The sequence below is a fragment of the Chiloscyllium plagiosum genome, chromosome 35, assembly GCF_004010195.1.
Source record: "Chiloscyllium plagiosum isolate BGI_BamShark_2017 chromosome 35, ASM401019v2, whole genome shotgun sequence".
Classification (NCBI taxonomy): domain Eukaryota; kingdom Metazoa; phylum Chordata; class Chondrichthyes; order Orectolobiformes; family Hemiscylliidae; genus Chiloscyllium; species Chiloscyllium plagiosum.
Genome location: NC_057744.1, coordinates 3,386,872 through 3,413,482, shown reverse-complemented (window position 1 = coordinate 3,413,482; position 26,611 = coordinate 3,386,872). Strand labels below are relative to the sequence as shown.

At 41.3% G+C, this 26,611-nt stretch overlaps 1 protein-coding gene across 4 annotated transcripts in view; it reads left to right on the top strand.

Annotated features, from left to right (window-relative positions):
- The window catches only part of LOC122540506 (interleukin-18-like), a 37,130-nt gene extending 14,052 nt beyond the window's left edge, over positions 1 to 23,078 (top strand). The window contains exons 2-6 of one of the 4 annotated variants that reach the window (XM_043676367.1): positions 7,077 to 7,159; positions 10,408 to 10,557; positions 12,330 to 12,433; positions 20,300 to 20,413; positions 22,599 to 23,078. In XM_043676367.1, the coding sequence (XP_043532302.1) occupies positions 7,099 to 7,159; positions 10,408 to 10,557; positions 12,330 to 12,433; positions 20,300 to 20,413; positions 22,599 to 22,814 (645 nt within the window). In that variant the 5' untranslated portion in view covers positions 7,077 to 7,098 and the 3' untranslated portion in view covers positions 22,815 to 23,078. Of the gene's footprint in view, positions 1 to 6,802; positions 7,160 to 8,901; positions 8,949 to 10,407; positions 10,558 to 12,329; positions 12,434 to 20,255; positions 20,414 to 22,598 lie in introns of those variants that run through there. The other 3 variants (XM_043676365.1, XM_043676368.1, XM_043676369.1) reach the window with 3 other exon arrangements.
- The last annotated feature ends 3,533 nt before the right edge of the window (positions 23,079 to 26,611 follow it).

Below are 26,611 nucleotides of genomic sequence, written 5' to 3'. Positions count from 1 at the left end.
GCCCAGCAGAGATCTTTTCTATTTTTTTCAGGTTAGGGATTTCATCCAGAAGAAGACTACACTTCTCACTAAGCTCTATAAGCCCGATACAGAGAGGTTGTTGCTACATTCCAAAAGCACCCTCTCGGTTAGTGCCCTCTATCGCCTATTGGATGGTAGGCCCTAGCAGGATATTAACTGGTTAGATGAGGTCTGGGAGCAAGAGCTAGGAGGAGAGATCTCTTCTGAAACGTGGGAGAACATATGGGAGAATGCTCCAAAGATCTCAATCTGTAACAGGACATGTGCTACGCAGTGAAAAGTTCTGCACAGGGTTCATCTGGCACCAGACCGTCTGGCAAAGTTTAAAAGGAGGCACCTCCAATGTGCCCCAAATGTAAAATAAGTGTAGGTACTCTTACCCATTGCTTCTGGACATGCCACAGGCTCCATGTTTATTGGAGCGCTGTGGTGGGAGAGATAGGAAGGGGATTGAGGACTGAAGTCAAAGTAGACCCGATATCTCTTCTTCTAGGTCTACCAAATTTATTATCTTTAGATGGGCATGGCAAGAAACCATTCAAAATTCTTACTTATCATGCACTTAAGAATATTCTGATGAATTGGGTGGCTGAGGATTTGCTGGATGGCCAAGACTAATTATGGAGCATATTCCCTTGGATTTTTTCATAAATATGGTGCACCACACAACAGACCTTTTTTATAAGACATGGCAGCCCTTTTAGAGTTATTCGGATACAGATCTGTCTGCTTTCATAACTAGGGCATTCGTTTAACCAGGATGGCTAGGTTTGCTGAGCCCTGGGCCCCGGAGGGGGTGAATATATACAATGCTCCCGTTTTTTTGTTTGGGAACTTTGCACATGCATTGTTATCTTGTGTTTTTTGTAGTCACTTATTTATTTATTGGTGTTGTTTTGCCCAGTGTTTGGCTTTGTTTTGTTTAATGAGGTAGGTTAGTAGTTAGTAGACAGTAGTTTTATTGTGATTTATGTTTTTTATTATACTGGTAATTGTTGTTTTTTATAACTATATAATTTTGTAAAGTCAAAACTATATTTACAAAAAAGGAGAATCCAAAGGGATATTATAAATAAATTAAGGACAAAAGGGTAATTAGGGAGATAATAGGGCCCCTAAAAGATCAGCAAAGCCTGTGGAACAGCAGGAGATAGAAAGGGAGGCAAGAGAGGAGGGAAAGTGATGTTTTTCATATGGGATAGCATTACAGCTGTGCTGAGGGAGGATATTCCCAGAAATACATCCAGGGAAGTTAATTGGGTGGGACTGAGAAATAAGAGAGAGACGATCACCATATTGTGATTGTATTATAGACCCCCTAATAGTCAGAGGGAAATTGAGAAAAAGATTTGTAGGGAGATCTCAGCTATCTGGAAGAATAATAGGGTAGTTATGGTAGGGGATTTTAACTTTCCAAACATAGACTGAGACTGCCATAGTGTTTAAGGTTTAAATGGAGAGGAATTTGTTAAATATGTACAAGAAAATTTTCAGTATGTGGATGTATCTAATAGAGAAGATGCAAAACTTGACCTACTCTTGGGAAATAAGCAAGGGCAGGTGACTGAGGTGTCAGTAGGGTAGCACTTTGGGGCCAGCGACCATAATTCTATTAGATTTAAAATAGTGATGGAAAAAGGAGCTAAAAGTTGAAGTTCTAAATTGGAGAAAGGCCAATTTTGACTGCATTAGGCAAGAACTTTCAAAAGCTGATGGGGCAGATGTTCACAGGTAAAGGGATGGCTGGAAATGAGATAACGAGAATTCAGAGAAAAGTACATTCCTGTTAAGGTGAAAGGAAAGGCTGGTAGGTATAGGGAATGCTGAATGACTAAAGAAATTGAGGGTTTGGTTAAGAAAAAGAAGAAAGCATATGCCAGGTAGAGACAGGATAGATCGAATGAATCCTTAGAAAGTATAAAGGCAGTAGGAGTATACTTAAGAGGGAAATCAGGAGGGCAAAACGGGGACATGAGATTGCTTTGACAAATAGAATTAAGGAGAATCCAAAGGGTTTTTGTCCTTAATGTATTTGTAAAAGGGTAACTAGGAAAAGAATAGGGCCCCTCAAAGATCAGCAAGGCAGCCTTTGAGTGGAGCCACAGGAAATAGAGGAGATACTAAACGAGTACTTTGCATCTGTATTTACTGTGGAAAAGGACATGGGAGATATAGAGTGCAGGGAAGTAGATGGTGACATCTTGAAAAATGTCAACATTACAGAGGAGGAAGTGCTGGATGTCTTGAAACTCATAAAGGTGGATAAATCCCCAGGATCTGATCAGGTGTACCCTAGAAGTCTATGGGAAGCTGAGGTAGTGATTGCTGGGCCCCTTGCTGAAATATTTTGTATCATTGATAGCCACAGTTGAGGTGACGGAAGACTGGAGGTTGGCTAACGTGGCATCACTATTTAAGAAGGGTGGTGAGGACAAGCCAGGGAACTATAGACCAGTGAGTCTGACATCAGTGGTGGGCAAGTTGTTGGAGAGTATCCTGAGAGACAGGATTTACATGTATTTGGAAAGGCAAGGACTGATTAGGGAGAGTCAACATGGCTTTGTGTGTGAGAAATCATACCTCACAAATTGATTGAGTTTTTTGAAGATGTAACAAAGACGATTGATGAGGGCAGAGCAGTAGACGTGATCTATATAGACTTCAGTAAAACGTTCGACAAAAGTCCCCATGGGACACTGGTTAACAAGGTTAGACCTCATGGAATACAGGGAGAAATAGCTATTTGGATACAGAACTGGTTCAAAGGTAGAAGACAGAGGGTGGTGGTGCAGGGTTGTTTTTCAGACTGGAGGCTTGTGACCAGTGGAGTGCCACAAGGATCGGTGCTGGGTCCTCTACTTTTCACCATTTATATAGGTGATTTGGATGTGAACACAGGAGGCATAGTTAGTAAGTTTGCAGATGACACCAAAATCTGAGGAGTAATGGACAGCGAAGAAGGTTACCTCAAAGGACAACAGGATCTTGATGAGATGGGCTAGTGGGCTGAAGATTTGCTCTTCACGCCACTTTTGGAGTATTGTGTATAGTTCTGGTTGCCCTACTATAAGAAGGATATTATTAAATTGGAGATGGTATAGAAAAGATTTACAAGGATGTTATCGGGACTGGAATATTTGAGTTATCAGGAGAGGCTGCATAAGTTGGGACTATTTTCATTGGAGCATAGTAGGTTGAAGGGTGGCCTTATAAAGGCTTATAAAATCGTGAGGGGCATAGATAACGTGAATAGCCAAGATCCTTTCCCTAGGGTGTGTGAGTTCAAAACTAGAGGGCATATTTTTAAGGCAAGAAGAAAAAGATTTAAAAGGGACATGAGAGGCAACATTTTCACACAGATGGTGGTCTGTGTGGGGCATGAACTGCCAGAGCAAGTGGTAGAGACAGGTACAATTACAATATTTAAAAGACATTTGGACAGGTACATGAATAGGAAAGGTTTAGAGAGATATGGACCAAATGCTGGCAAATGGGATTAGGTTAGTTTGGAAAACTTGGGCAGCATTGTTCGTCTGAAGGGTCTGTTTCAAGCTTTATGATTCTGTGACTCGATAGCCAATGGGGTACAACTCTTAGTGAAGGAGATTCTGGCTAGTGTTTAAGGGTGAGCAGGGTCAGCAAATCCACTACTAGTTACATTCACTGACAGACAGGGGCTTATTGTGGGGCTCGGTTAGCTCAATGAGTTGAATCCTCAGTTCATGGAGGTCAGCATCCTTGTCTTGCTCTGGAGTAATTACCCTTTGAGCCCGCAGTCCAATCCCCTGTGCCTAGATCCCTGGAGAAAAAATGATGAAATAACGCTATTTACTATCAGGTTCATGGAGAGACAGTCACTGAGTAATTACACAACTATGGCCTGGAGGACAGTATGAGTGCAATCACTTTTCAATAATTACCACAGTCATTTCCGAAAGTTACTGATGGCACCACCAGCTCTCCTCTCTGAGTCACTTCCTTGTTATTGCTCCTTGTCTCAATTCCCCTACCCCAATTTTTCACCCATATCCGGACCCTCTCTCACCAGTTACTCCCCCTCTTTCCAGTTAATTCCCCTCTCTCTTGTTCTTTCCTCTCCATTCAGTTATTGTCTCTCTGCCCCTCTGCGGGACCCGTTGTTTTTGCCTGAGGCTGTGCTGTACAATAGGTGTTTGCATCTGACCACAAAGCAGCTAACCAAACACAGCCACAGCGAAATTCAAAAGCAATTTGTAGAATTTAGATGATCATATGTCATGGGGTCAGAATAGCATGTAATCAAAGTTCCAAGAAAGCTTTGCTCATTCCTCAACCAAATTACAATCCATTCTACCAGACAACCAAACACTTTGCGATGAGAACGGTATCAGTGGATGAGTTGGGATTGTTCAGCATTGAATGCAGAAGGTTAAGGGAAGATTTAATCAAGGTGCTAAAATTGCACTGAGTTTTTGACAGGGTCGATAATTTCCCTCCTCCAGTTTTTCACCCATATCCTCCCCCCTCCCTTCCCCAGTTACTCCCCCTCTTTCCAGTTAATTCCCCTCTCTCTGGTTATTTCCTCTCCATTCAGTTATTGTCTCACTTGCCCCTCCCCGGGATTTGTTGCTTTTAAGTGCTCCTGCTAAACCGTGCGGCATGCTGGCTCAGTGGTTAGCGCTGCTGCTTTACTCGGGCAACTGTACGGATTTTGCACATTCTCCCCGTGTCTGTGTGGGTCCCCTCGGAGTGTTCTGGTTTCCTCCCACAGTCCAAAGATTGTGAATTGGCCATGCTAAATTGCCCATCAACTAGGTTAGGTGCATTAGTCAGGGATAAATGTAAAATAATAGGGTAGGGGAATGGATCTGGGTGGGTTTGGTGGGCCAAATGGGATTCTATGAAAATACAATGGAGAAACGTTTGACAGAAGGGTTGGAAAAAAAAGAAATTAACATAATGTTCTTTATGATCCTGGACATCTCAAGTTTTTTATTGCAAATTAAGTACTTTTGAAGAGTCATTTTGTAGAAATTACCAAACAGCATAACCTGTTTTTCATGATATTGATTGACAGCAAAATATTGACAACCAAGGCACCTGCACTACCTCTTACAGAGTCATAGAAATGTACAGCACATAAACAGACACTTCAGTCCAATTCATCCATGCCAATTAGATATCCTAAATTAATCTAGTCCCATTTGTCAGCATTTGGCCCATACCTCTCTAAGCCCTCCCTATTCCAGCTGCTTTTTAAATGCTGTAATTGTGCCAGCTTTCAAAACTTCTTCAGGCAGCTCATTCCATACACACACCACCCTCTGTGTGAAAACAATGCTCCTTAGGTTCCTTTTACATCCTTCCCCTCTCACCTTCAACTATGCCCCTCTAGTTTTGGACTCCCCAACCCTGGGCAAAAATCCTTGGCTGTTTTCCCCTATCCATGCCCCTCATGATTTTATAAACTTCTATAAGGTCACTCCTCAGCCTCTGACGCTCCAGGGAAAGTAGCCCCAGCCTATTTAGCATTTCCTATAGCTCAAGACCTCCAATCCTGGCAATATTCTTGTACATTTTTTTCTGAACCCTTTCAGGTTTCGCCACATCTTTCCTATAGCGGGAGACCAGATTTGAATGCTGTATTCCAAAAATGGCCTAACCAGTGTGCTGTGACCTCTTCTCTGAAATAGAGCCCGTTGTATCTTTTAACTCCACTGGAGCATTCAGATGGGGCCTCAGTTTTGCAATCTCATCTGAAAGATGTCCCCTCCAGCAATGCTGTGCCCCTTCAGTACTGCACTAGAGAGTCAGACTTGATTGTTGTAACCAGAGGACAGAGATTGAAGATTGGTCCTGCAATACAATCAGGGAAGAGGAGAAATTTTATTTACTCTGAGTTGTATTACAGGATATGCACTGCTTGTATACCTATAATGTGAAGTGTACACCAGAGTATGCCATAGGAATCTCAGTAAACATATTTCTGGCAAACCCCTGACATAAGCACAAACATAAGCCAAAGGAAGACCAAAATGGTGTACAAGGTAAAAATGAAGTTGTGAAGAGGTTTTGGAAGATAATTCCATAGTTTGGAGGCCAGACAGCAGGAGGCACACCTACAAACAATATGGTGATTGAAACTGTGAAGCTCAAGAGACTAGAATTAGAAGCTCAGAGATTTTGGGAGCTCGAGGGGATTACAGAGGCAAGGAGCATGCAAGAAGGGGTTTTGAAAAGCAGAACTGCCATGGCAGGGAACTGGTGTGCCCAGGGTGAGATGGTTGAATTAATTTGGCATGAGTAAATAAAGAAGCAATAAAATTTTTAATGAGTTACAGATGGGTGGGTTGCGCTTCGGCGGGGCGGTGTGGACTTGTTGGGCCGAAGGGCCTGTTTCCACACTGTAAGTAATCTAATCTAATCTAATTGATCATGTTTCCCGGGACACCCCTAATTTAGTTTGTAAAAGAAACACTCCAAGCTGTGCACTAAACAGCTTCACAGATTTTTGAAAATTGAGTAATCACCATGAGTCACTCTCATGCCTGACACGGGAATCATGGCGATATAGTCACGAATTTCCTCCTTTCACCTCTTTACCTAAGAACTTCCATGAAAACTTACCTCTTCAGTCATGTTTTAAGTTACCTGTCACGATATGAGGCTGTGTCAAATTTTACTCTTGACAGCCACCCCCGGTGGAAAAGCTGTAAATATTGTCTGGGGCGCATCCCACTTCTTTGAACGCTCTCAAGGAAGTTTTTTTTTCGTGCACTTAAAAGGGTAGAAGGGCGTCAACTTAGCGTATGAAAATTGGCAACTCCCACACTGCAGTGTTTCCTCAGAGATGCTCTGGGAATATCAGTTAAAGTCTGAACTGTGTATAAAACCCAGGCTACCAGCCCAGCCCAGTACTGAGGGAGGACTGCACTGTTGGGGGTTGCAATGGACCTTAGTCCTTTTGGTTTCTGATGCATACATTCACTTCCTCGAGCAAAGCTACTCAACAACAACAAAGAAAGATTTAATTGCAAAATTCAGAAAAGGAATGTCAGTCTTTGCTTTTGTTTCAGAGATTACAATTCTCGATCTGAGATGAGTAAAGAATTACAACTCCAGCCCTTGGAATTTAACAAGGAGATTGAAACCTTTAAAGGTAAGTTAATTCTTATTGCTCATCAGTAACATGGTGATGTGCATCATTCTGTTCCATGTTCCCTGCAGGGTAAATGACATTGAGATATTTTGAAATCGTCGGAATAATTCAATTGCAAATCACGATGTGAAACGTTATTAGACTTTGCTGCATCTGTGCAGTTCTCGCCCTGGTAGCAAACATGAATGGCTCGAGGCTTTCTGCGGGTTTTGACGGCTTTTGCACACACACTCGTTTTCTCTTCATGCATACTTGTTTCCTCCTCTTCGTTCACACCTCGATCAGAGAGAACAGCCTCAATTCCGTACTTGCAAATCCCTGCCGCTTGACAAACTCATCAGAGCCCAGCTATTCCACCAAGTATTTGGGGGTATTGTCTGATCTCTCCCTCGGCGCCACCCCTGTCTGTCCCATTATTTCAGAAACCCTCTTGCTGATAATCAGCAAGGTCGCGGTTACGGTGCTATGGGGGAGTAAGTAGTGTCTTGTCTCTGAACCAGGGGGCCTGGAATAGAGTTCCACCTGTTTTGGAGGTGTGGAGCACCATGTCTGATTAGAATATTAAAGTTAAAAATCACACAACACCAGGTTAAAGTCCAACAGGTTTAATTGGAAGCAGGAGAAAGTGAGGTTTGCAGATGCTGGAGATCAGAGCTGAAAATGTGTTGCTGGAAAAGCGCAGCAGGTCAGGCAGCATTCAAGGAACAGGAGAATCGACGTTTCGAGCACAGGCCCTTCTTCAGGAATGAGCAGAGAGTGTTCAGCAGGAGAAGATAAAAGGTAGGGAGGAGGGACTTGGAGGAGGGGCGTTGGAAATGTGATAGGTGGAAAGAGGTCAAGGTGAGGGTGATAGGTCCCCTATCACCCTCACCTTGACCTCTTTCCACCTATCACATTTCCAACGCCCCTCCTCCCAGTCCCTCCTCCCTACCTTTTATCTTCTCCTGCTGAACACTCTCTGCTCATTCCTGAAGAAGGGCCTGTGCTCGAAACGTCGAATCTCCTGTTCCCTGGATGCTGCCTGACCTGCTGTGCTGTTCCAGCAATAAAGTTTCAACTTTGATCTCCAACATCTGCAGACCTCACTTTCGGGCATAAGCCCTTCTTCAGGAATTCCTGAAGAAGGGCTTATGCCCGAAACGTCGATTCTCCTGTTCCCTTAATTGGAAGCACACTAGTGAAGGAGCACCTGATGAAGGAGCAGTGCTCCGAAAGCTAGTGCTTCCAAATAAACCTGTTGGACTGTAACCTGGTGTTGTGTGATTTTTAACGTTGTACACCCCAGTCCAACACCGGCTCCTCCAAATTATGATTAAACATATTCGTTTAAAAAGTATCATTCTCACCAATTGCTTGCAATTTACTTAGTGAAAGGATGATCGCGTTGCTAAATGAAGGTGCTCTCTCAGGGTTTATTTACCCTTTTTTTGCTCCTGACAAGAAGTCGAAATTGTTCAGATTTCATTCACAATTTTTCAAATGTGTTTTTCATGTGGTTTTGTGGTTTTCTTTCTCAAATGCGTATTCCTACACACAATTTAACAACTACGTATCAGTTTATATTCAGAAAGGATTTTTTTTTTAAAAAAAGCCTTTAATACAGAGAGAAAATTCGGAACTGAAAAACCAGTGATGTAATCATGTCTGAGAAAGCCGAGTAGTCCGGTTCTCTAATAGATAGTGCCTAGCAGTTTGCCATCTTATGTGTAGAGATTCACACAGAGAGAGAGAGAGAGAGAGAAAGCAAGCTGTGTGTGAGTGACTGGGAACCTAAAGATGACTTCAGGCGGTGAGTTGAGCAGTATTTTGCTTTAAACTAGATTAAGTATTACCGGGGGAACGTGCAGGGAACATAAAAACGGACTTTGTCAGAAAGCCAGTATTGATGTTGGAAAAGTAGGTTTTAAACTGAAAGTGTAAAATAAATTCTCTTCCATCCGATCCCCTGGGTCAGTAATGTGTCTCAGCGATTCGCTCCTTTCCACGTTCTGCCATTGGATTGATATCGCTTTGAAGTTTCGAAATAAGGGGAATGTTATAAACGCGGGAGACGGCAGCGTGACTTGCTGGAGGGAGGGAGGGATTAGGGAGCTTGTTGAACAGTTAACATCAGGTCTCAACAGTAAACCGGTACGAATCTGCAGAGCGCCAGCTCTCTAAAGACAGCGATAGGTGATGGGGAACTTACAAAAACGGCAGACTTTTTGTCCAAGGTGCAAGTAATTTGCGAAGAGAATGCATTTTCAGAGAATTCTCACTGCGCAAACAGGCTATTCGGTCCATCGAGTCCACACCGACCCTCTGAAGAAGAAAAAAGTCTTCTCACACACAGAGTCGTCGAAGAGCATTTCCTACCCGCTCCCCGCTCCAAACCCACCCTCTGATTGTTTACCCAATCCACCCAACCTGGGCATCTGCAGACTGGGGGAGAATGTACAAACTCCACACAGACAGAGGCTGGAATCGAACCCAGAATCCTAGCTCTGTGAGATAGCAGTGCCATTACCGAGCCACCAGGTCAGCCACGGCTCTGAGGTTAGCACTGCTGCCTCACAGCGCTCGAAACCTGAGTTTGAGTCATCACACTGAAAACCTTTTGATCAACTCCCTCAAATCCCTTTGTAAATTCAAACTGATATTTTTAGCAGAGAAAATAACCCTAACTTAAAATATTTACGGCATAGGATCAGGCCATTCGGTCCCAATGCATCTAAACTGGTCTCTATAGCTCCGCCTGACTCTCTTCCCATTTCATTTCATCTAATGTCCGTTTTATTTCTGTTCGCTGTTTATCTAGATTGCACCTTTTGCTTTTTTCCTTAAGCTTCCCTTCAGACAGAAATTCCAGCCTTTAGCTTTGTTTTTGATGCTTCCCTCTTCCTGCATTTTAGTTTCAATAATATTCTTGTTGTGAGCATGTGACAACAGTAGAAAAGAAATGTGGGCTGTTTTCCATCGGGTGGAGAGTAAGGAAGGAATGTGTTTCTCAGCCGTGACCTTATTGAATGGCAGGACAGGTCCTATGGGCCAGATTATCTACCCCTTCTGTTTTCATAGCTATGATTTTTAGAGGCTTCCTTTCTTTACATGATAACGTGGCTGTTGAATGCTCCTTTCAGAAACGTGAATGCTAAGGCTCTAAGCAGTGCCATAATGTTTATGATTAGTTATTTCTGACCATGATTCATTCTGCACTTCACAAAAGTCTGTTTTTTTCCGGTTCCCACGCCCCCTCCTCCTTTCACTAGGTATTAGGTGTGATTACTTTAAGAAATATGAAAGAGAAGACGGTGTGAAAATGATCAAGAATATTTATGGCGAAGTACTCATTGCCCACAGTGATGGTAATGCCGGGCCAGTGCCAATCTTTGACCATCGCACATTGGCTGAACAAACAGGTTTACTTATTGAATTCACTTTTTAAAAAAATGAATATAGAGTTGCATCATGGAATTATACAGCATTGGGGAAAAAAAAATGTTGACTATTGTTTCAAGTCAACTTCCTGAGATGAGTAATCTAACTAATACCATTACCCAGCTCTCCCTTAAGAGTCCTGTAAACATTTTCTGAATATTCTCCTTCAAAGATTATTATTGAATCTGCTTTCACTGTCTTTTTTTGGCAACGCATTCCATCAAACATGTGTATTTTAAACAAGTACTTGTGTTTCCCTCTTTTTGGTCCAGTCTTTGTGAAAAGCATCCTAATTGATTGTGTCCCGACACAGTCATAGAGTCATACAGCACGGAAACAGGACTTTCAGACCACCCAATCCATGCTGACCATAATCTGTCACTAAACTAGTCTCACTTGCCTGTGCTTGGCCCATATCATTTCAGACATTTCTTATATATGTGCTTATTTAGGTTTTAAATGTTGTAACTGTATCCACATCCACCACTTCCTCTGGAAGTTCATTCCACACATGAACCACTGCCTGTGTAAAAATAAAGTTGTCCCATATGTCTTTTTTTTAAATCTTTCTCCTGTTACCTTTAAAAATACGTTCTTAGAGTCTATTATTTGCCTAACCACATATATTTCTTTGAATGGAAGGATATTCTGTTACTCCTGTCGTTGGCTATAACTATATACTTAACGTATATTTGATTAACCTTAGGCCTCACAATGAACTCTGTTATCTCAGGAACAAGTCAATTGTAGAGTCATAGCGTTGTACAGCACAAAAGCAGACCCTTTGGTCCAACTCGACCATTCTGACCAGATATCTTAAGTTAATCTAGTCCCTTTGCCAGCATTTGGTCCATATCCCTGTAAACCCTTCCTATTCATAGACCCATCCGATGCCTTTTAAATGTTGTAATTGTACCAGCCTCCACCACTTCCTCTGGCAGCTCATTCCATACACCCACCACCCTCTAGGAGAAAGTGAGGACTGCAGATGCTGGAGATCAGAGCTTAAAAATGTGTTGCTGGAAAAGCGCAGCAGGTCAGGCACCATCAAAGGAACAGGAGAATCGACATTTCTGGCATAAGACCTCCTTCAGGAATGAGGAGGGTGTGCCAAGCAGGCTAAGATAAAAGGTAGGGAGGAGGGACTTGGGGGAGGGGCATTGGGAATACGATAGGTGGAAGGAGGTTAAGGTGAGGGTGATAGACCGGAGAGGGGGTGGAGGCAGAGAGGTCAGGAAGAAGATTGCAGGTCAAGGTGGTGGTGCTGAATCTGAGGGTTGGGACTGAGAAAAGGTGGGGGGAGGGGAAATGAGGAAGCTGGAGAAATCTGCATTCATCCCTTGTGGTTGGAGGGTTCTTAGGCGGAAGATGAGGCGCTCTTCCTCCAGACATCGTGTTGCCATGGTCACCCTCTGTGTGAAAAAAATGGCCCTTAGATCCTTTTAAATCTTTTCCTTCTCACCTTAAACCTAGTTTTAGACTCCTCTATCCTCAGAAAAAGATGTTTGCTATTCACTCTATCTATGTCCCTCATGATTTTATAAACCTCTGTAAGGTCACCCCTCTGCTATTTCTGTGATTCATGTAGTAGGGCACAAACATCCCCGTATAGGTCCAAATTCTGCAATCTCTCTTCTTTAAAACCGTATTGCTTATTTTTATTCTGCCTGGCAAAATGTACAAATACACATTTCCAACTTTGTATGTGCAGAAGTTTTGCCTGCTCTCTTAATCTATCTCTATCCTTTTGCAGGCTCTTTAATGTCCCTCTTCACAACTTACTTTCCTATCTATCTTGGTGTCACCAGGAAATGTAGCAACCAGAAGATCTGGGTTCAAGTCCCATCTGTTTCAAAGGTGCGTCATAACACATTTGAACAGGTTAATTAATAAAGTCTGTTCCTCTTCATGTGCAGTGGTTGTGTCCCTATTTCTGAACCAGGAGGCCTGTGTTCAAGTCCCACCTGCTCCAGCAGTATGTAATAACTTTTCTGAACAGGCTGATTAGAAAATATCTACAATCAGTACCCAAAGTCAAGTCAGTTTTATAAATTGTAAATAATCAAGATGTCAGTAGTCATCATGTCTTGCCGTCTACAAATTGGCACAATTATATCCACTCTTCTGTTGCCTGTTGGCTAAGCAGTCCTCTATCTGATTTGATATGTTAGCCCTAATGCCAGTAACCCTTGTCCTAGTAATCTTTGATTTAGGATCCTTGCCAAATGCCTTCTGGAAATCTAAATTCAGCACAACCACATATTCTCTTTATCCAATAAAAACGAAAAGAACTGCAGATGCCATAAATCAGAAACAAAAATAGGAATTACTGGAAAAGCTCAGCAGATCTGGCAGCATCTGTGGAGAGAAATCAGTGTTAATGTTTTGAGTCAACTGACACTTTCTCAGAACTCCTGATTCAATGTTATTTCTGGTATAGTACAGTGTACAGTGAAAAACATGCACCAAGTATCAGTTCAATCCATCCACCATTTCCTCATTAGCCATGACTAATTCCCTACACACTCACTCTTGAGGACCCACACCCTACCCAGTCTTGTAATTTTTTTCAAAATGTCTGTAGGTTACTATCTGTTTTATGTTTCTAGCTAGCTTTTTCCTGTACTATAACTTCTTCCTCAAAGTTTTATTACTGTTTTAATATTATTATTGGTCTCTTCTGACTTGCCAGGCGTCATTGTGGTATGATATTCTTATTCTTTCAACTATATGTAACTTTTAACTTCCCTTTGTTAGCCACAGATAGACAAAGAGAAGGATGCATTTAATTTCTTACATGAATGTATCTTTTCTGTGTAATATCTCCTTGGATATCTGCCGTTGCACCCTAACTGACCTATACTTTACTTAATTTTCCAGTTCACTTAAACCCAACAGATCTACTCTGATATTCGTGCTCCTCCCATCCTGCTTCATCGCATCCAACCAGAAAATTATTCTATTCATTCTTCACTCATACAATCACATACTTTATCCTTTAAACAAATTTGTACTTTCCTTTCAGCTACTGCATGTTATATGTTAGCAGGTTCCTCAGAGAGTCATAGAGATGTACAGCACAGAAACAGACCCTTCGGTCCAACCTGTCCATGCCAATCAGATATCCCAACTCAATCTAGTCCCACCTGCCCATGATGAATTCTTTCTGGATAAAGATAATTTTTCCTGCTGTTTTATTAGTGACTGTTATATTTATGCCCCCTTAGATTTGCAATCCCCATGCTCCCATCCCCAACCTTACGTTCACCCAAGACAAAAGTAGAAATTGCTGGAAAAGCTCAGTGGGTCTGGCAGCATCTGCGGAGAGAAATCCAAGTTAACATTTCGGGTCAAAAAACCCTTCCTCAGAACTCAGGTTTTCTGAGGAAGGCTCACTCGACCCAAACCATTAACTCTGGTTTCTCTCCACAGATGCTGCCAGACCTGCTGAGCTTTTCCAGCAACTTCTGTTTTTGTCTCTAACTTACAGCATTCACAGTTCTTTTCAGTTTTTATTTACTCCATTCACCCAACCTTCCTTTTAACTATGGCTAAACACTCAGTCTGCTCTCTGGAGTATAAGGACAGTCTCCCCAAGAGGAAAGAATATCAAAAACTGTTAATTTTGACAAACCTCTAATTTTTTAAAAAAAGAGTGGTCACAGGTCATTGGGTACTTCTGCATTGTCAGAGATTCACTGCTTGACCACTCAGCAATAAATCTGAGTGCTGGTTCTCCTAAACATTATATTTCTGTGCAATGATGCAAGTTACTGGAAGACAAATATGTGTGGGACACTATCGGAAACAGTACTTCCCTCTTTGCTAGAGGAAGGTGTGAGGAATAAACAGAATAATGAGGATAGCTTTTGATTTCCCAAACAGATTGAGACCAGAAACTGAACAATCTCCTTGTGTCACTGTGCCAGGCTTGTTCCACATTCTGATCAGTGTGGTAAATCTCCCATCACTTCAAAATCATTCACCATGTGTACATATGTATTAAAAGGCATTTTTCCATACTTTAACAATGGCATTACCATCCCCTGAATTCCCCCACCATCAATGTCCTGGAGGCTATCATTGACCATGAACTGAACCAGACTTGCCATATAATTATATCCTCTACACAAGCAGGTCAGATTCTAGGAATCCTGCAGTGAATAACTCCCCTCCTGACTCCACACAGCCTTCCAACATCTGCAAGACACACATTAGGCATCTGATGGAATATTCTCCACTTGGTTGGATGGTACAGCTCCAACAATGCTCAAGGAGTTCAACACCATTCTGAACAAAGTAGCTGCTTAATTTGCACCACATCCACTTTGAGGAGAAAGTGAGGTCTGCAGATGCTGGAGATCAGAGCTGAAAATGTGTTGCTGGAAAAGCGCAGCAGGTCAGGCAGCATCCAGGGAACAGGAGAATCGACGTTTCGGGCATAAGCCCTTCTTCAGGAATATGCCTGAAACGTCGATTCTCCTGTTCCCTGGATGCTGCTTGACCTGCTGCGCTTTTCCAGCAACACATTTTCACCACATCCACTTTCAAAATTTACAATAGCAGCAATATGTACCACATACAAGATGCACTACAGAAATTCACCAAGACTTCAACAGCATCTTCCAAACACTCAAACCTTTACAACTTGGAAGGAGAAGAGCAGGAGATATATGAAAATGCAACCACTTGCACGTTCCCCTCCAAGTCACTCACCAGGCTGAGGGACCTGAGAGCGGTGGAGGCAGAGTCTTTGTGTATATGTAAGGCTGAACAGATTGGTTCTCTATTGATCAAGAATCTAAGGTTATGGGGAAAAGGTAGGTAAGTGGATATGAAGTATATTTCCTATTTGACTGGTGGAGCAGACTTGTCAGGCTAATTGTCCAACTTCCATTCCTACTTCTTATGGTTTTATATATAATATATAAATACAAATCAAAAACTTAATAACTATATCTGATTCTGTCCACTTTTGTGATAAAATAACTTGGGAAACTCCACACCCTTCTGCAGAAAAGGGAAAAAAACCAAAAGGTATCTTTAAAAAGCAATTTTATTTTCTGATCAAAGTTACTCTTCACTTTATCTGTTTTATTTGTACATGTTTTACTTTGACAGTAACAATATTCATGTTACATAAGAACGTTTAAACAGTTCTTCTACACAAGTCCATTTTGATTATTGTATTGATTTTCTTTCATATTTGCTCTTTATAAATGATCTACTATAATAGTATTTCTTCCAGCTACTTGAATCATTTTTAAATTGTATGCTCATAGCAGTAAATTCCAATGAAACAGAACCAAGCTATTGGTATGAAATATCACTTTAAAAAAAGGATTATTGACTTTATAAATAACAATCTTTGTAGACTGCAAAGTGTTGTACAGCCAATATCAAACTCAAAGTGTCTTTTTCCAGAGTTGAATATTTCTGCTGGCATGAGTTTAGCTTGTGAGAAAAGGTCTACAGGAATAGTGCGAGAAGACTTGGAGGATAGCAAAGTTGTTCCCTTGTTCAAGAAGGGGACTAGAGACAATAATAGACCAGTGAGTCTTATTTCAGTTGTGGGTAAAGTGTTGGAAAAGATTATAAGAGATAGGATTTATAATCATCATCTAGAAAAGAATAAGTTGATTAGTGCTAGTCAACATTGTTTTGTGAAGGGTAGGTCGTGCCTCACAAATGTTATTGAGTACTTTGAGAAGGTGGATGAGGGTAAAGCGGTTGATGTGGTGTATATGGATTTCAGTAAGGCATTTGATAAGGTTCCCCACGGTAGGCTATTGCACAAAATACAGAGGCATGGGATTGAGGGTGATTTAGTGGTTTGAATCAGAAATTGGCGAGCTGAAAGAAAACAGAGGGTGGTGATTGATGGGAAATGTTCATCCTGGGGTTCAGTTACTAGTGGTGTACCGCAAGGATCTGTTTGGGGCCACTGCTGTTTGTCATTTTAATAAATGATCTGGATGAGGGTGTAGAAGGATAGCTTAGTAAATTTGCGGATGACACTAAGATCGATAGAGTTGTGAATTGCGACAAAGGATGTTGTAGGTTACATAGATAAGCTGCAGAGCTAGGCTGAGAGGTGGCAAAATGGGTTTAATGTGGAAAAGTGTGAAGTGATTCACTTTGGAAGGAGTAACAGAAATGCAGAATACTGGGCTAATTTGGGATATTTGGTCGTGTAGATGAGCAGAGAGATCTCGTGTCCATGTACATAGATCCCTGAAAGTGCTATCCAAGTTTATAGGGTTGTTAAGAAGGCAAACGGTGTATTAGCTTTTAGTGGTAGAGGGATTGAGTTTCGGAACCATGCTGCAGCTATACAAAACTCTGGTGCGGCTGCACTTGAAGTATTGTATACAAGTTCTGGCCACCTCATTATAGGAAGGATCTGAAGCAATAGAAAGGATTCGGAGGCAAGTTAGTAGGATGTTGCCTGGTATGGAGGAAAGGTCTTGCGAGGAAAGGCTGAGGGACCTGAGGCTGTTTTTGTTAGAGAGAAGGTTGAGAGGTGACTTAATTGAGACATACAAGATAATCAGGGGGTTAGATAGGATGAACAGTGAGAGCCTTTTTCCTTGGATGGTGATGGCTAACACGAGGCGTAGCTTTAAATTGAGGGGTGATAGATATAGGGTGGATGTCAGAGGTAGTTTCTTTATTCAGAGAGTAGTAGGGGCGTGGAACGCCCTGCCTGCAACAGTAGTAGACTCACCAACTTTAAGGGCATTTAAATGGTCATTGGATAGGCATATGGATGAGAATGGAATAGTGTAGGATAGATGGGCTTCAGATTGGTTTCACGGGTCAGCGCAACATCAAGGGCTGAAGGGCCTGTCCTGCGCTGTAATGTTAGATGTTCTATTAAAAATGTCTGGTCACTCAAATCCCATTTAGACCCCCTGTGGTTTTAATAACGCTGCATGAACAGCGATATTGCTGGCATCTACAGCAAGTTAAGTGACTTCTCATACCTTGGCATTGCTAAAAATCCATGCAGTAGTGATTATGGCTTTAGAATTATCAAAGTTACTCTGACATTGTTTTGTCCATTCAAGTTTCTAGTCTTTTGTTTTAAACAAATTGTCAAAGGAGCCACCAAGATGCTGAATTTCAGAAGAAACTTCCAATGAATCCATTAGCGCCAATATATTGCAACTATTTTTTATTGTAGCCATGAGAAAATTCAATTTAACCTGTATTTATGCTTATTGTCCCATTGTCTGACCAAATAAGTCACTTTTACTTTGGTAAATGTATTTGTAATCAAATTTACGACCAAATTGGTTCTTCCTAATTGGCCAAATAATTTGTCCAAGTGGTGTAATTGTTCCCTCCAGGTTTGGATGAGCACAGCTAAACAACATACTTGCACAATTCTTTGATAACTTTGGTTAATCATTGAAAATTTGCTGGTGTATTTTTCATTGCAAATAACATGACTTTACATTGATAAAGTCCATCCAGTGTTACAAAAACTGATATTTCTTTGGGTACATCAGGCAATGAAACTTGCCAATATCCTTTTAATGTCAATTTTTGAAACAAACCATGACCATCAAATCCTTTCAATACAGTCCTCTAATCATAGAATCAGATATGAATCCACCATTATTACTATACTGGCTTTGTGATAATCAATATACAATCATTGTGATCCATCTGGTTTTGGCACCATGTAATAGATGAGCTACTTTGACTAAGTTTAATAATGTCATTGTCCATTTTGATCTCTTCTCTCAATTTAGCAAGCTGTGTATCTTCTTCCTGACCTCTCCGCCCCCACCCCAGTCTGACCTATCACCCTCACCTTGACCTCTTTCCATCTATTGCATTTCCGACGCCCCTCCCCCAAGTCCCTCCTCCCTACCTTTTATCTTAGCCTGCTGGACAAACTTTCCTCATTCCTGAAGAAGGGCTTATGCCCGAAACGTCGATTCTCCTGTTCCCTGGATGCTGCCTGACCTGCTGCGCTTTTCCAGCAACACATTTTCAGTTTGTATCTGTATGACTCCATTACTTCTCTCATTGAGTCTGTAATGGTGTTGTTTTATGGGTAATATATTCCCTACATTAACATTATATATAGCCAGGGATGTTTTTCCTGGCCTTTTTATATCAGTTGATTTATGAGGCTGTAATAGCTTTTATAAGTCACTTCATCAGTTTTACAGGAAATAGCATAATATTTCAGCTAACTTTTCATGCAGCCCCCAATCTAAATATTGGAGTGTTGCCTTTAGACTTTCAATTTCTGATTCAATCTCATTGTTTTGAAATTTTTAATTCACTACTTCTTTTACCACTCTGTCCTGATGATTCTATCTTCCATGGTGTCTATCTAACATATTTAGATGACACACTCGCTGATTTTAGTTTCTCCTGTCTGGAGTACTCGCTTTGTGAACCTTGCTTTTAATGGTTCCTCAGAATTAGGTTACCGTACCAACACCTTAGTCTTCAGTGATGAATCTCCAAGTTTTAGCCTTGTTTTTGTTGCTTGTTCAGCACCCTTTTTCGTCACTTCCTAAGTTTTGGTTAGTTTTTCTCAGAAACTCGACACATATTGGAACTGCTGGCTTGAACTGACATCAGGATAAAAGGAGTACCTGAGATTAACCTTTTCTACTCATAAGGTAAATAAGAGGAGAAACAATTCAAAACTGAGTTCTGAAACAGTGGAGAGAGAGGGAAATAGTCTCCAGAATTCTGCCTTGGTCACCAGATGAGAGGGGAGTGAAGGTGGAACTGGCAAAAGAGACAGAGAGAAGGTTAGGAGAATTTTCTTTATTTAGCTCATCAAGTTATAAAGATCTGGAATGCATTGCCTGAGAGAACAATGGAAGCATTTCAATAATAACTTTCAAAAGGGGATTGTATATCTACCCTTCCGATATCATTCGTCATCTCTTCATTGCTGTTGTTCCTTTAAAACCCACCTCTTTGGCCAAGTTTTAGGTGATCTGCCCCAATTTATTATGTGGCTTGGTACAATACTTTGTTTTATAATTCTCCCGTGAATTGTTTTGGGATGTTTGGTTATGTTAAGGGTGTAATATTCATTGCAAGTTGTTTTTCATGAAAAGCTAACATGAAGCTATGGGAAAGAGTTGGGGAGCGAGACAAATTGGAAAACTTTAACCATGAGCTGGTATGGATGGAAAGACGATTCTGAACTGCACAATTCTACAAACTATCTGGGCTTAAACATTCTGAAGAAGGGTCACTGGGACCTGAAAAGTAAACTTTGTTTTCTCTCTCCATAGATGTTGCCAGACCTGTTGAGTTTCTCCAGCAATTTCTATTCTTGTTTCTGAGCTTAAAAGACCCAGCACCACCTCACAACACACCCTTCAGAGCAGAAAACAGAACAAAGAACTGCAGATGCTGGAGAAACTCAGCAGGTCTGGTAGCATCAGTGGAGAGAAAGCAGACTTAAAGTTTTGAGTCCAGTGATTCCTAACATTCAAGAACTGCACTGATGATAATCTGGGTGCAACATGATATTGAATAATGGGTCCTCTGCAAACAACTGGAAGATTAGAAAAATACCTCTATAAAAATGCACGTTGAAAAAAAATAGTAAACTCACAATAATTAAATATTTTGCAATATATTAAAAGTGTATGTTTTCTGGAAATAACTAACACAAACTTACTTCCATCAGGAAATGATAGCACTAATTTTAATCTGGTGTTGTATCGAACTCAGCTGCTCAAAAGGATGCCACGTGGTATTCCCATCGTATTCCAGATTAAAGTCGCAGGATCAGACTATCACATGTACTGCACTGAGGAAGGAGACAGAAAGGTTGTGAAGTTCAAGGTAAATACCATTTTGGATTTTTATAATTCTCGGGATGGTGAGGTTGGTGGTTATCTCAAGAGGAAAGATTGGGACTGTATTTCATTGGAGGTTAGTAGAATGAGCGGTGATCTTTTTGAAACATATGAGGTCCTGAGGGTACTTGACAGGGTGCATGCTGAAAGGATGTTTCTTCTGGGAACACAGCTTTCTTTTATTCCTTCATCAGATGTGGGTGTCATTGACTAGGCCAGTATTTATTGCCATCCCTAAAAAGATGGTGGTGAGCTGCTGTCTTGAACTGCTAAACTAAAACAACTAACAGCAGATGCTGGAAATCCAAAACAAAAGTAGAACTTGCTGGTGCGGCAGCATCTGTGGAGACAGAAAACAGAGTTAATGTTTTGAAGTCCATTCTGAAGAAGGGTCATTAGACTCTAAAACATTAACTCTGTTTCTCTCTCCATAGATGCTGCCAGACTCACTGAGTTTCTCTAGCATTTTCTGTTTTTGTTTCTGGAAGAGCTGCTGTCTGTGGTGTGTAGGGACACCCACAGTGCTGTCCAAAGGCAGACAATAGCTGAGGAGATTGTAGAGATTGGTGGTGATCTTTCAGGAGTCACTGGAATCGGGGAAGGTCCCAGAGGACTGTAACATGGTGAAGGTAACAAACCTTTTAGAGAAGGGAGGGAGGCAGAGACAGGAAACGATAGGTGGTTTAGCCTGACCTCAGACATTGGTAAGTTTTTAGAGTCCATTATTCGAGAAGCAATTGCAAAGTATTTCAATGTATGTGGTAAAATAGGGCCGAGTCAGTGCAGCTTCATCAAGGGGTGGTCACGCCTGACAAACCTGTTGGAATTCTTTGATTAGGTAGCAAGCAAATTGGACAATGGAGAGCCAGTGGATGTGATCTATTTGGATTTTCAGATATCTGAAGCACAAAGGTACTTGGGAATCCTAGTTCAGGATTCTCTTAAGGCTAACATGCAGGTTCTCATAGCTGTTAGGAAGGCCAATGCAATGTTAGTATTAATTTTAAGAAGGTCACAAATACAACAGCAGAGATGAACAGCTGAGGCTGGTCAGGTCACGTTTGGAATATTGTGAGCAGTTTTGGACCCCGTATCTAGGGAAGAAAGTACTGGCCTTGGAGGGGGCCCAGATGAGGTTTACAGGATGGGGATAGAGGACTTGATATATGAGGAGTGGTTGAGGATTCTGGGTCTGTACTGGGTGAGTTTAGAAGGATGGGGGGTGGGAGTGGATCTGATTGAAACTTCCAGAATACTGAGAGATCTGGACAGAGTGGACATGGAGAAGATGTTTTCACTAATAGGAGAGACTAGGACCTGAGGAACAGCCTCAGAGTGAAGGAACAACCCTCTAGAATTCAGAGGAAGAGGAATTTCTTCAGCCAGAGGGTGGTGTCTATGCAGAACGCATTACTGCAGAAGGCTGTGGAGGCCATGTCATTGAGTTTGTTTAAGACAGAGACAGATAGGTTCTTGATTAGTAAGGGGATCAAAGGCTAAAGAGACAGGAGGGAAATGGAGTCAGGAGAACAAAGTCAGGCTCAGGTGACTGTCTGTGTGGGTTTCCTCTGGATGCCCTGGTTTCCTCCCACAGTCTAAAGATGTGCAGGTTGGGTAGATTGGCCATGGTGAATTGTCTCATCACATCTTGGGATGTGTAGGTTAAATCTTTATCCTGTGTCTGGAATCCTACAAAAATGTCTTCAACCTCAGTATCCTTCCCCCTTATATCGCTCACTCTCTGCACTCTCAGACATACACATTCACTCATTTACTCACATACATGCGAACACATGAGAAGTTCTGGAATTTCAACATTTCTTATTGCAATGTAAGAGGTGGATGCAGTGTCTGGGTGGAGTTAGCTCTCGAATATTCCTTTTGAAAATTTGGAGGAAGATAGCAGAGTTTATTTTTGTCTAATTGTGCTTGGGAATAGAGTTTCTTAACCTGATTAAAGACTTATGTCAATTGGTTGACAGGATAGGCTGCGTGCTCTGTTGCTCCTATCTTGAAGTGAGTGATGTGAATTCTTCAAAGAGATGTTTGAGCTGAAACTTGCAGAATGAGTCCTCACCTGCTACTCCAGACCATCCTAATCTGGACCATTAATGATGATTTGATCTGCTCAATTGGAATGACTTTTAATTTTAAAATTGTGTTTTATCTAGGAAGGCAGTGCTCCAAAAAATGTTGAAGACAACATGAAGAACATCATCTTTTACCAGCAGATGTTTGACAACACATATTCCCAGTTTGAATCTGCCTGGGCGCTCGGATGGTTCCTCTGCACTGAAGCAGCAAACAGGTCTCACATTCTCGGTCTGAAGAAGGTCGAGAAGAATCAAGATGAAATGATAGCTGTCGGTTTGGAAAATGTGCAATAAAGCACATAATTTCAAATCTTTACGCCAAATCTGAATCCACTTTGCTGAACTTACAGATCCTGCCAACTGTAATATTCCTGCTGAGGGTAGACTCCCAGAACATGTAGTATCAGCAACACCGTACACATTGGTCTCGGGAGCTACCAAGGATGGGAAGTGACAGTGGGGCTGGAAAGGGAAAGGGTGCAAGAGGGGCTGTTTTTCCTGGAGTGTCAGAGGCTGAGGGGTGACCTTATAGATGTTTATAAAATTATGAGACATGAATAGGATAAATAGACCAGATCTTTTCCCTGGGGTGGGGGAGTTCAGAACTGGAGGGCATAGGTTTAGGGTGAGCGGGGGAAGATATAAAAGAGACCTAAGGGGCAGCGTTTTCATGCAGAGGGTGGTTTCTGTATGGAATGAGCTGCCAGAGGAAATGGTGGGGGCTGGTACAATCACAGCATTTAAAAGGCATCTGGATGGGTATATGAATAGGAAGGGTTTAGAGGGATATGGGCCAAGTACTGGCAAATGGGACTAAATTAGGTTCGCATATCTGGTCGGCATGGACTGAAGGGTCTGTTTCCATGCTGCACATCTCTATGACTCTAAAAAGAGAAACAGTGAGAGACTAAGGGACAGAGCAGACCTCTGATTCCATTTCCCTGTTTAATGGCAGAAATTACAACACTGTACACCAAAGAAACACAAGAGTCAACTGTTTCATGGACAGCTGGCATAGATTGGTGCAATAATAACCTCCACTTAGTGAGGTTTAACTGTCAAAGTGGATTCAGATTGGCATCCTAGCCCCTGTCAAACTCAGCCCAGACAATCACAGAGGCCAACTTCCCATGGAGAGAATCCATCTACCAGGCCCGCTGTCAAGGAATGGCCACCAGCATTCTCCAAGATCCATCCCACCCTGGCAATGCTTTTCCACAACCTCTACCATCTGGGAGAAGGTACAGAAGCCTGAACACATGCACCAGCCGGTCTCAAAACACTTACCACCCTACTGTTGTTAGAATACTGAATGGACTCTCAAACTCTTAACATTCAGCTGTACCTGTGTTTTCGTTTTTGCTGCTGTTTACCTATTATTTACTATCTATACTACTTACCTATGCTACAGGCAGATCACAGAGTTAAGTAAATAATAGGTAAATAGCAGCAAAAACAAAAACACTGGTACAGGCAAATGTTAAGAGTTTGAGAGTCCATTCAGTATTCTAACAACAGTAGGGTAGTGTTTCAAAACCGGCTGGTGCATGTGTTCAGGCTTCTGCACCTTCTCCCCAATGGTGGAGGTTGTAGATAAACATTGCCAGGGTGAAGTTGAGTTGAACTGATATATCCAGCTTTCTCTCTGCTGCAGCAAAAAGCTTCAGTTCTGTGTCACCAGATTGTTCCTTTCTCCTGGATTGTGGATAGCATTGGAGATTGTGTGGGCAGCACAATGGCTAAGCAGTACTGCTTCACAGCACCAGGGTCCTAGGTTCAATTCCACCCTCAGGTGACTGTCTGTGTGGAGTTTGCACATTCTCCCTATATCTCTGTGGGTTTCCTCCCACAATCCAAAGATGTGCAGGGCCAGTGAATTGGGTATTCTAAATTGTCCCATAGTACCAGAAACATAAACCCAATGTTCTGTTTCCACACTGAAGGACACATGAGAATGTTTGGTTTATTTTCTGTTTCTGAAATGCTGCTACATTGAAGTATTTAATAAAATAATTTAACTATGAAAGCCAATTAATTCTTCTTTTGTTTGTATTTTAACTGCGTAAGTAATGTACCTGTGGAGCTAATTGATGAAGTGTTAACAGCGTGTTTACATGTAGAACAATATGTGGTTCAGGGACACTAGATGTTGGAGTTCAGCTCAGATGATTCAGGTTTCAGTTCAGAAGAACAGTTTCACCTGAGCAGAAGAGTAACCTGTTAATTGTGTTGAAATGTCCAAACCAAGTTTAGTTCATAGAAACGTGAAAGATTGTGGGACTTCAGAAGTCTCCTAGCTGTCAGCATTGAAAGGAATCCAGGCCCTCAGGAATGAAATCTCTCGGCCATTAAAACTGGGAAGAGTCAGTTATGTAAGGAATTACATGTTAAGATAGGAATAATTGTTCCATAAGACAGCAGCAGAAATTAGGCCATCCAGTTCATTAAATGGAAGAGCAGACTCTATCATGGCTGATAAATTTCTCAACCCCATTCTCCCACTTTCTCTTAATACGCAAGAACTTGTCTATCTCAGTGTTAAATATACTCAATGACCTGCCCTCCACAGCCTTCTGTATCAGTCAATTCCACAGATTCCCCACTCTCTGACTCAAGAAGCTTTTTAAATCTCCATTCTAAAAATTTTAAAATTCTAGGGGTTGGAAAAGCAATGCATGATCCCTTTAAAAGATTTTGTTTTCTCAGTTCTTAGAAGTTTAAATGGATGTCTGTGAAAAGCAGCTTGTAGGTTTGCAGGTAACACAGAGAGCATCTGAAATTGAAACATTCGCGTTGAAAGGCCAGCAGACCAAGCAATACACCAGGCTTTTGAATTTAGCCAACTAATTTGAACCAGTCCCTTAGATACCAAAAACCAATCATGTTTAAATCTGATTGTTTTAACAACCAAGGACCAATCGGATTGTAAAATTGGTATATCATCAAGGGTATAAAAGGGGCAACTAGAAAAATCAGCAGAGCTTACTGCCATGCACTAAAGAGAAAAGCTGAGAAAGCACCATCTATTTACAAAAGTACTAATGGCAGAGAAGTTCCTTTTACTGAAGAGATGACAGAGGAACAGGTATTCCTAACAGAAGGACTGGATGGAGAAGGCAGAGAGAATTCTGGAAGACATAACCTAGTTGTAATTTGAGAGGCTAAATTCTATTTTTTTTAATATATTAAGTGGGATTTGTATTTATTGGAACAGCATACCATTAGATCTTGCATTTGGGGATAGTAGTTAGAAAGGATTGATTTTATTGGTTAATAGTTAGTTAATTTGTTCACAGTTAGAGTTTAAAATCAACAAATAGTTATTTAAGTGTCAGGAATTTATTTTATTTAACCACTAGAAGTTGCTGAAAAACAGGTTATCCCACTTTTCACACTCCTTTTAACAGATTATAAAGTCAGGTGCTCCTATATGGGTGTTTCGGTTTCAGTTCTCAGAGCAGGGTCAACCTTCGCTTTACAACAGATTGGAGGCTCGGGTCTGGGATTTGGACAGGTTTAAACAGACATGGGAATAGTGTCCTAGATCTTTAAATAAAACTTAAGTGAGAAGTGGAAAATCTGTTTAATTTTGGTTGCTTGTTTTTGGTTCAGATCAAAAAAGTGGAGAAATGGCTCTGAACATCGCTAAAGTGATTTTGGGGGTTGAAGATGCTTCCCAAATTTGTCAAGAAAGTTTAGAAACACAGAAAAAGGTGACACTTTTAGAATTAACAAACAGACTAAAATTGGGTTTAAGTAGGGATAATAAGAAAGCTGAGGTTGAAATGGAGTTAACCAAGCATTTAGGCATATCAGAAATAATCAAGTGCACTGGAGTTAGAATAAATTCAATTGCAAATGAGACAATTGGAATTAGAAGATAGAATGGGAAAGAACTGAAAACAGTTTGAATTACAGTTAAAAGCAGAGGAAAAAGAAAAAGGAAAGAAGGTTTGAATTGGAAAAGATTAATTTGGAACTTGAAGCAAAAAACCTTAAATGACAGAAGTAAAAATACAAAATATAAATGATGAGCAAACTCATCATAGGCAAAGACCTGGCAGGGATGTATACAAACATTACCGAAATTC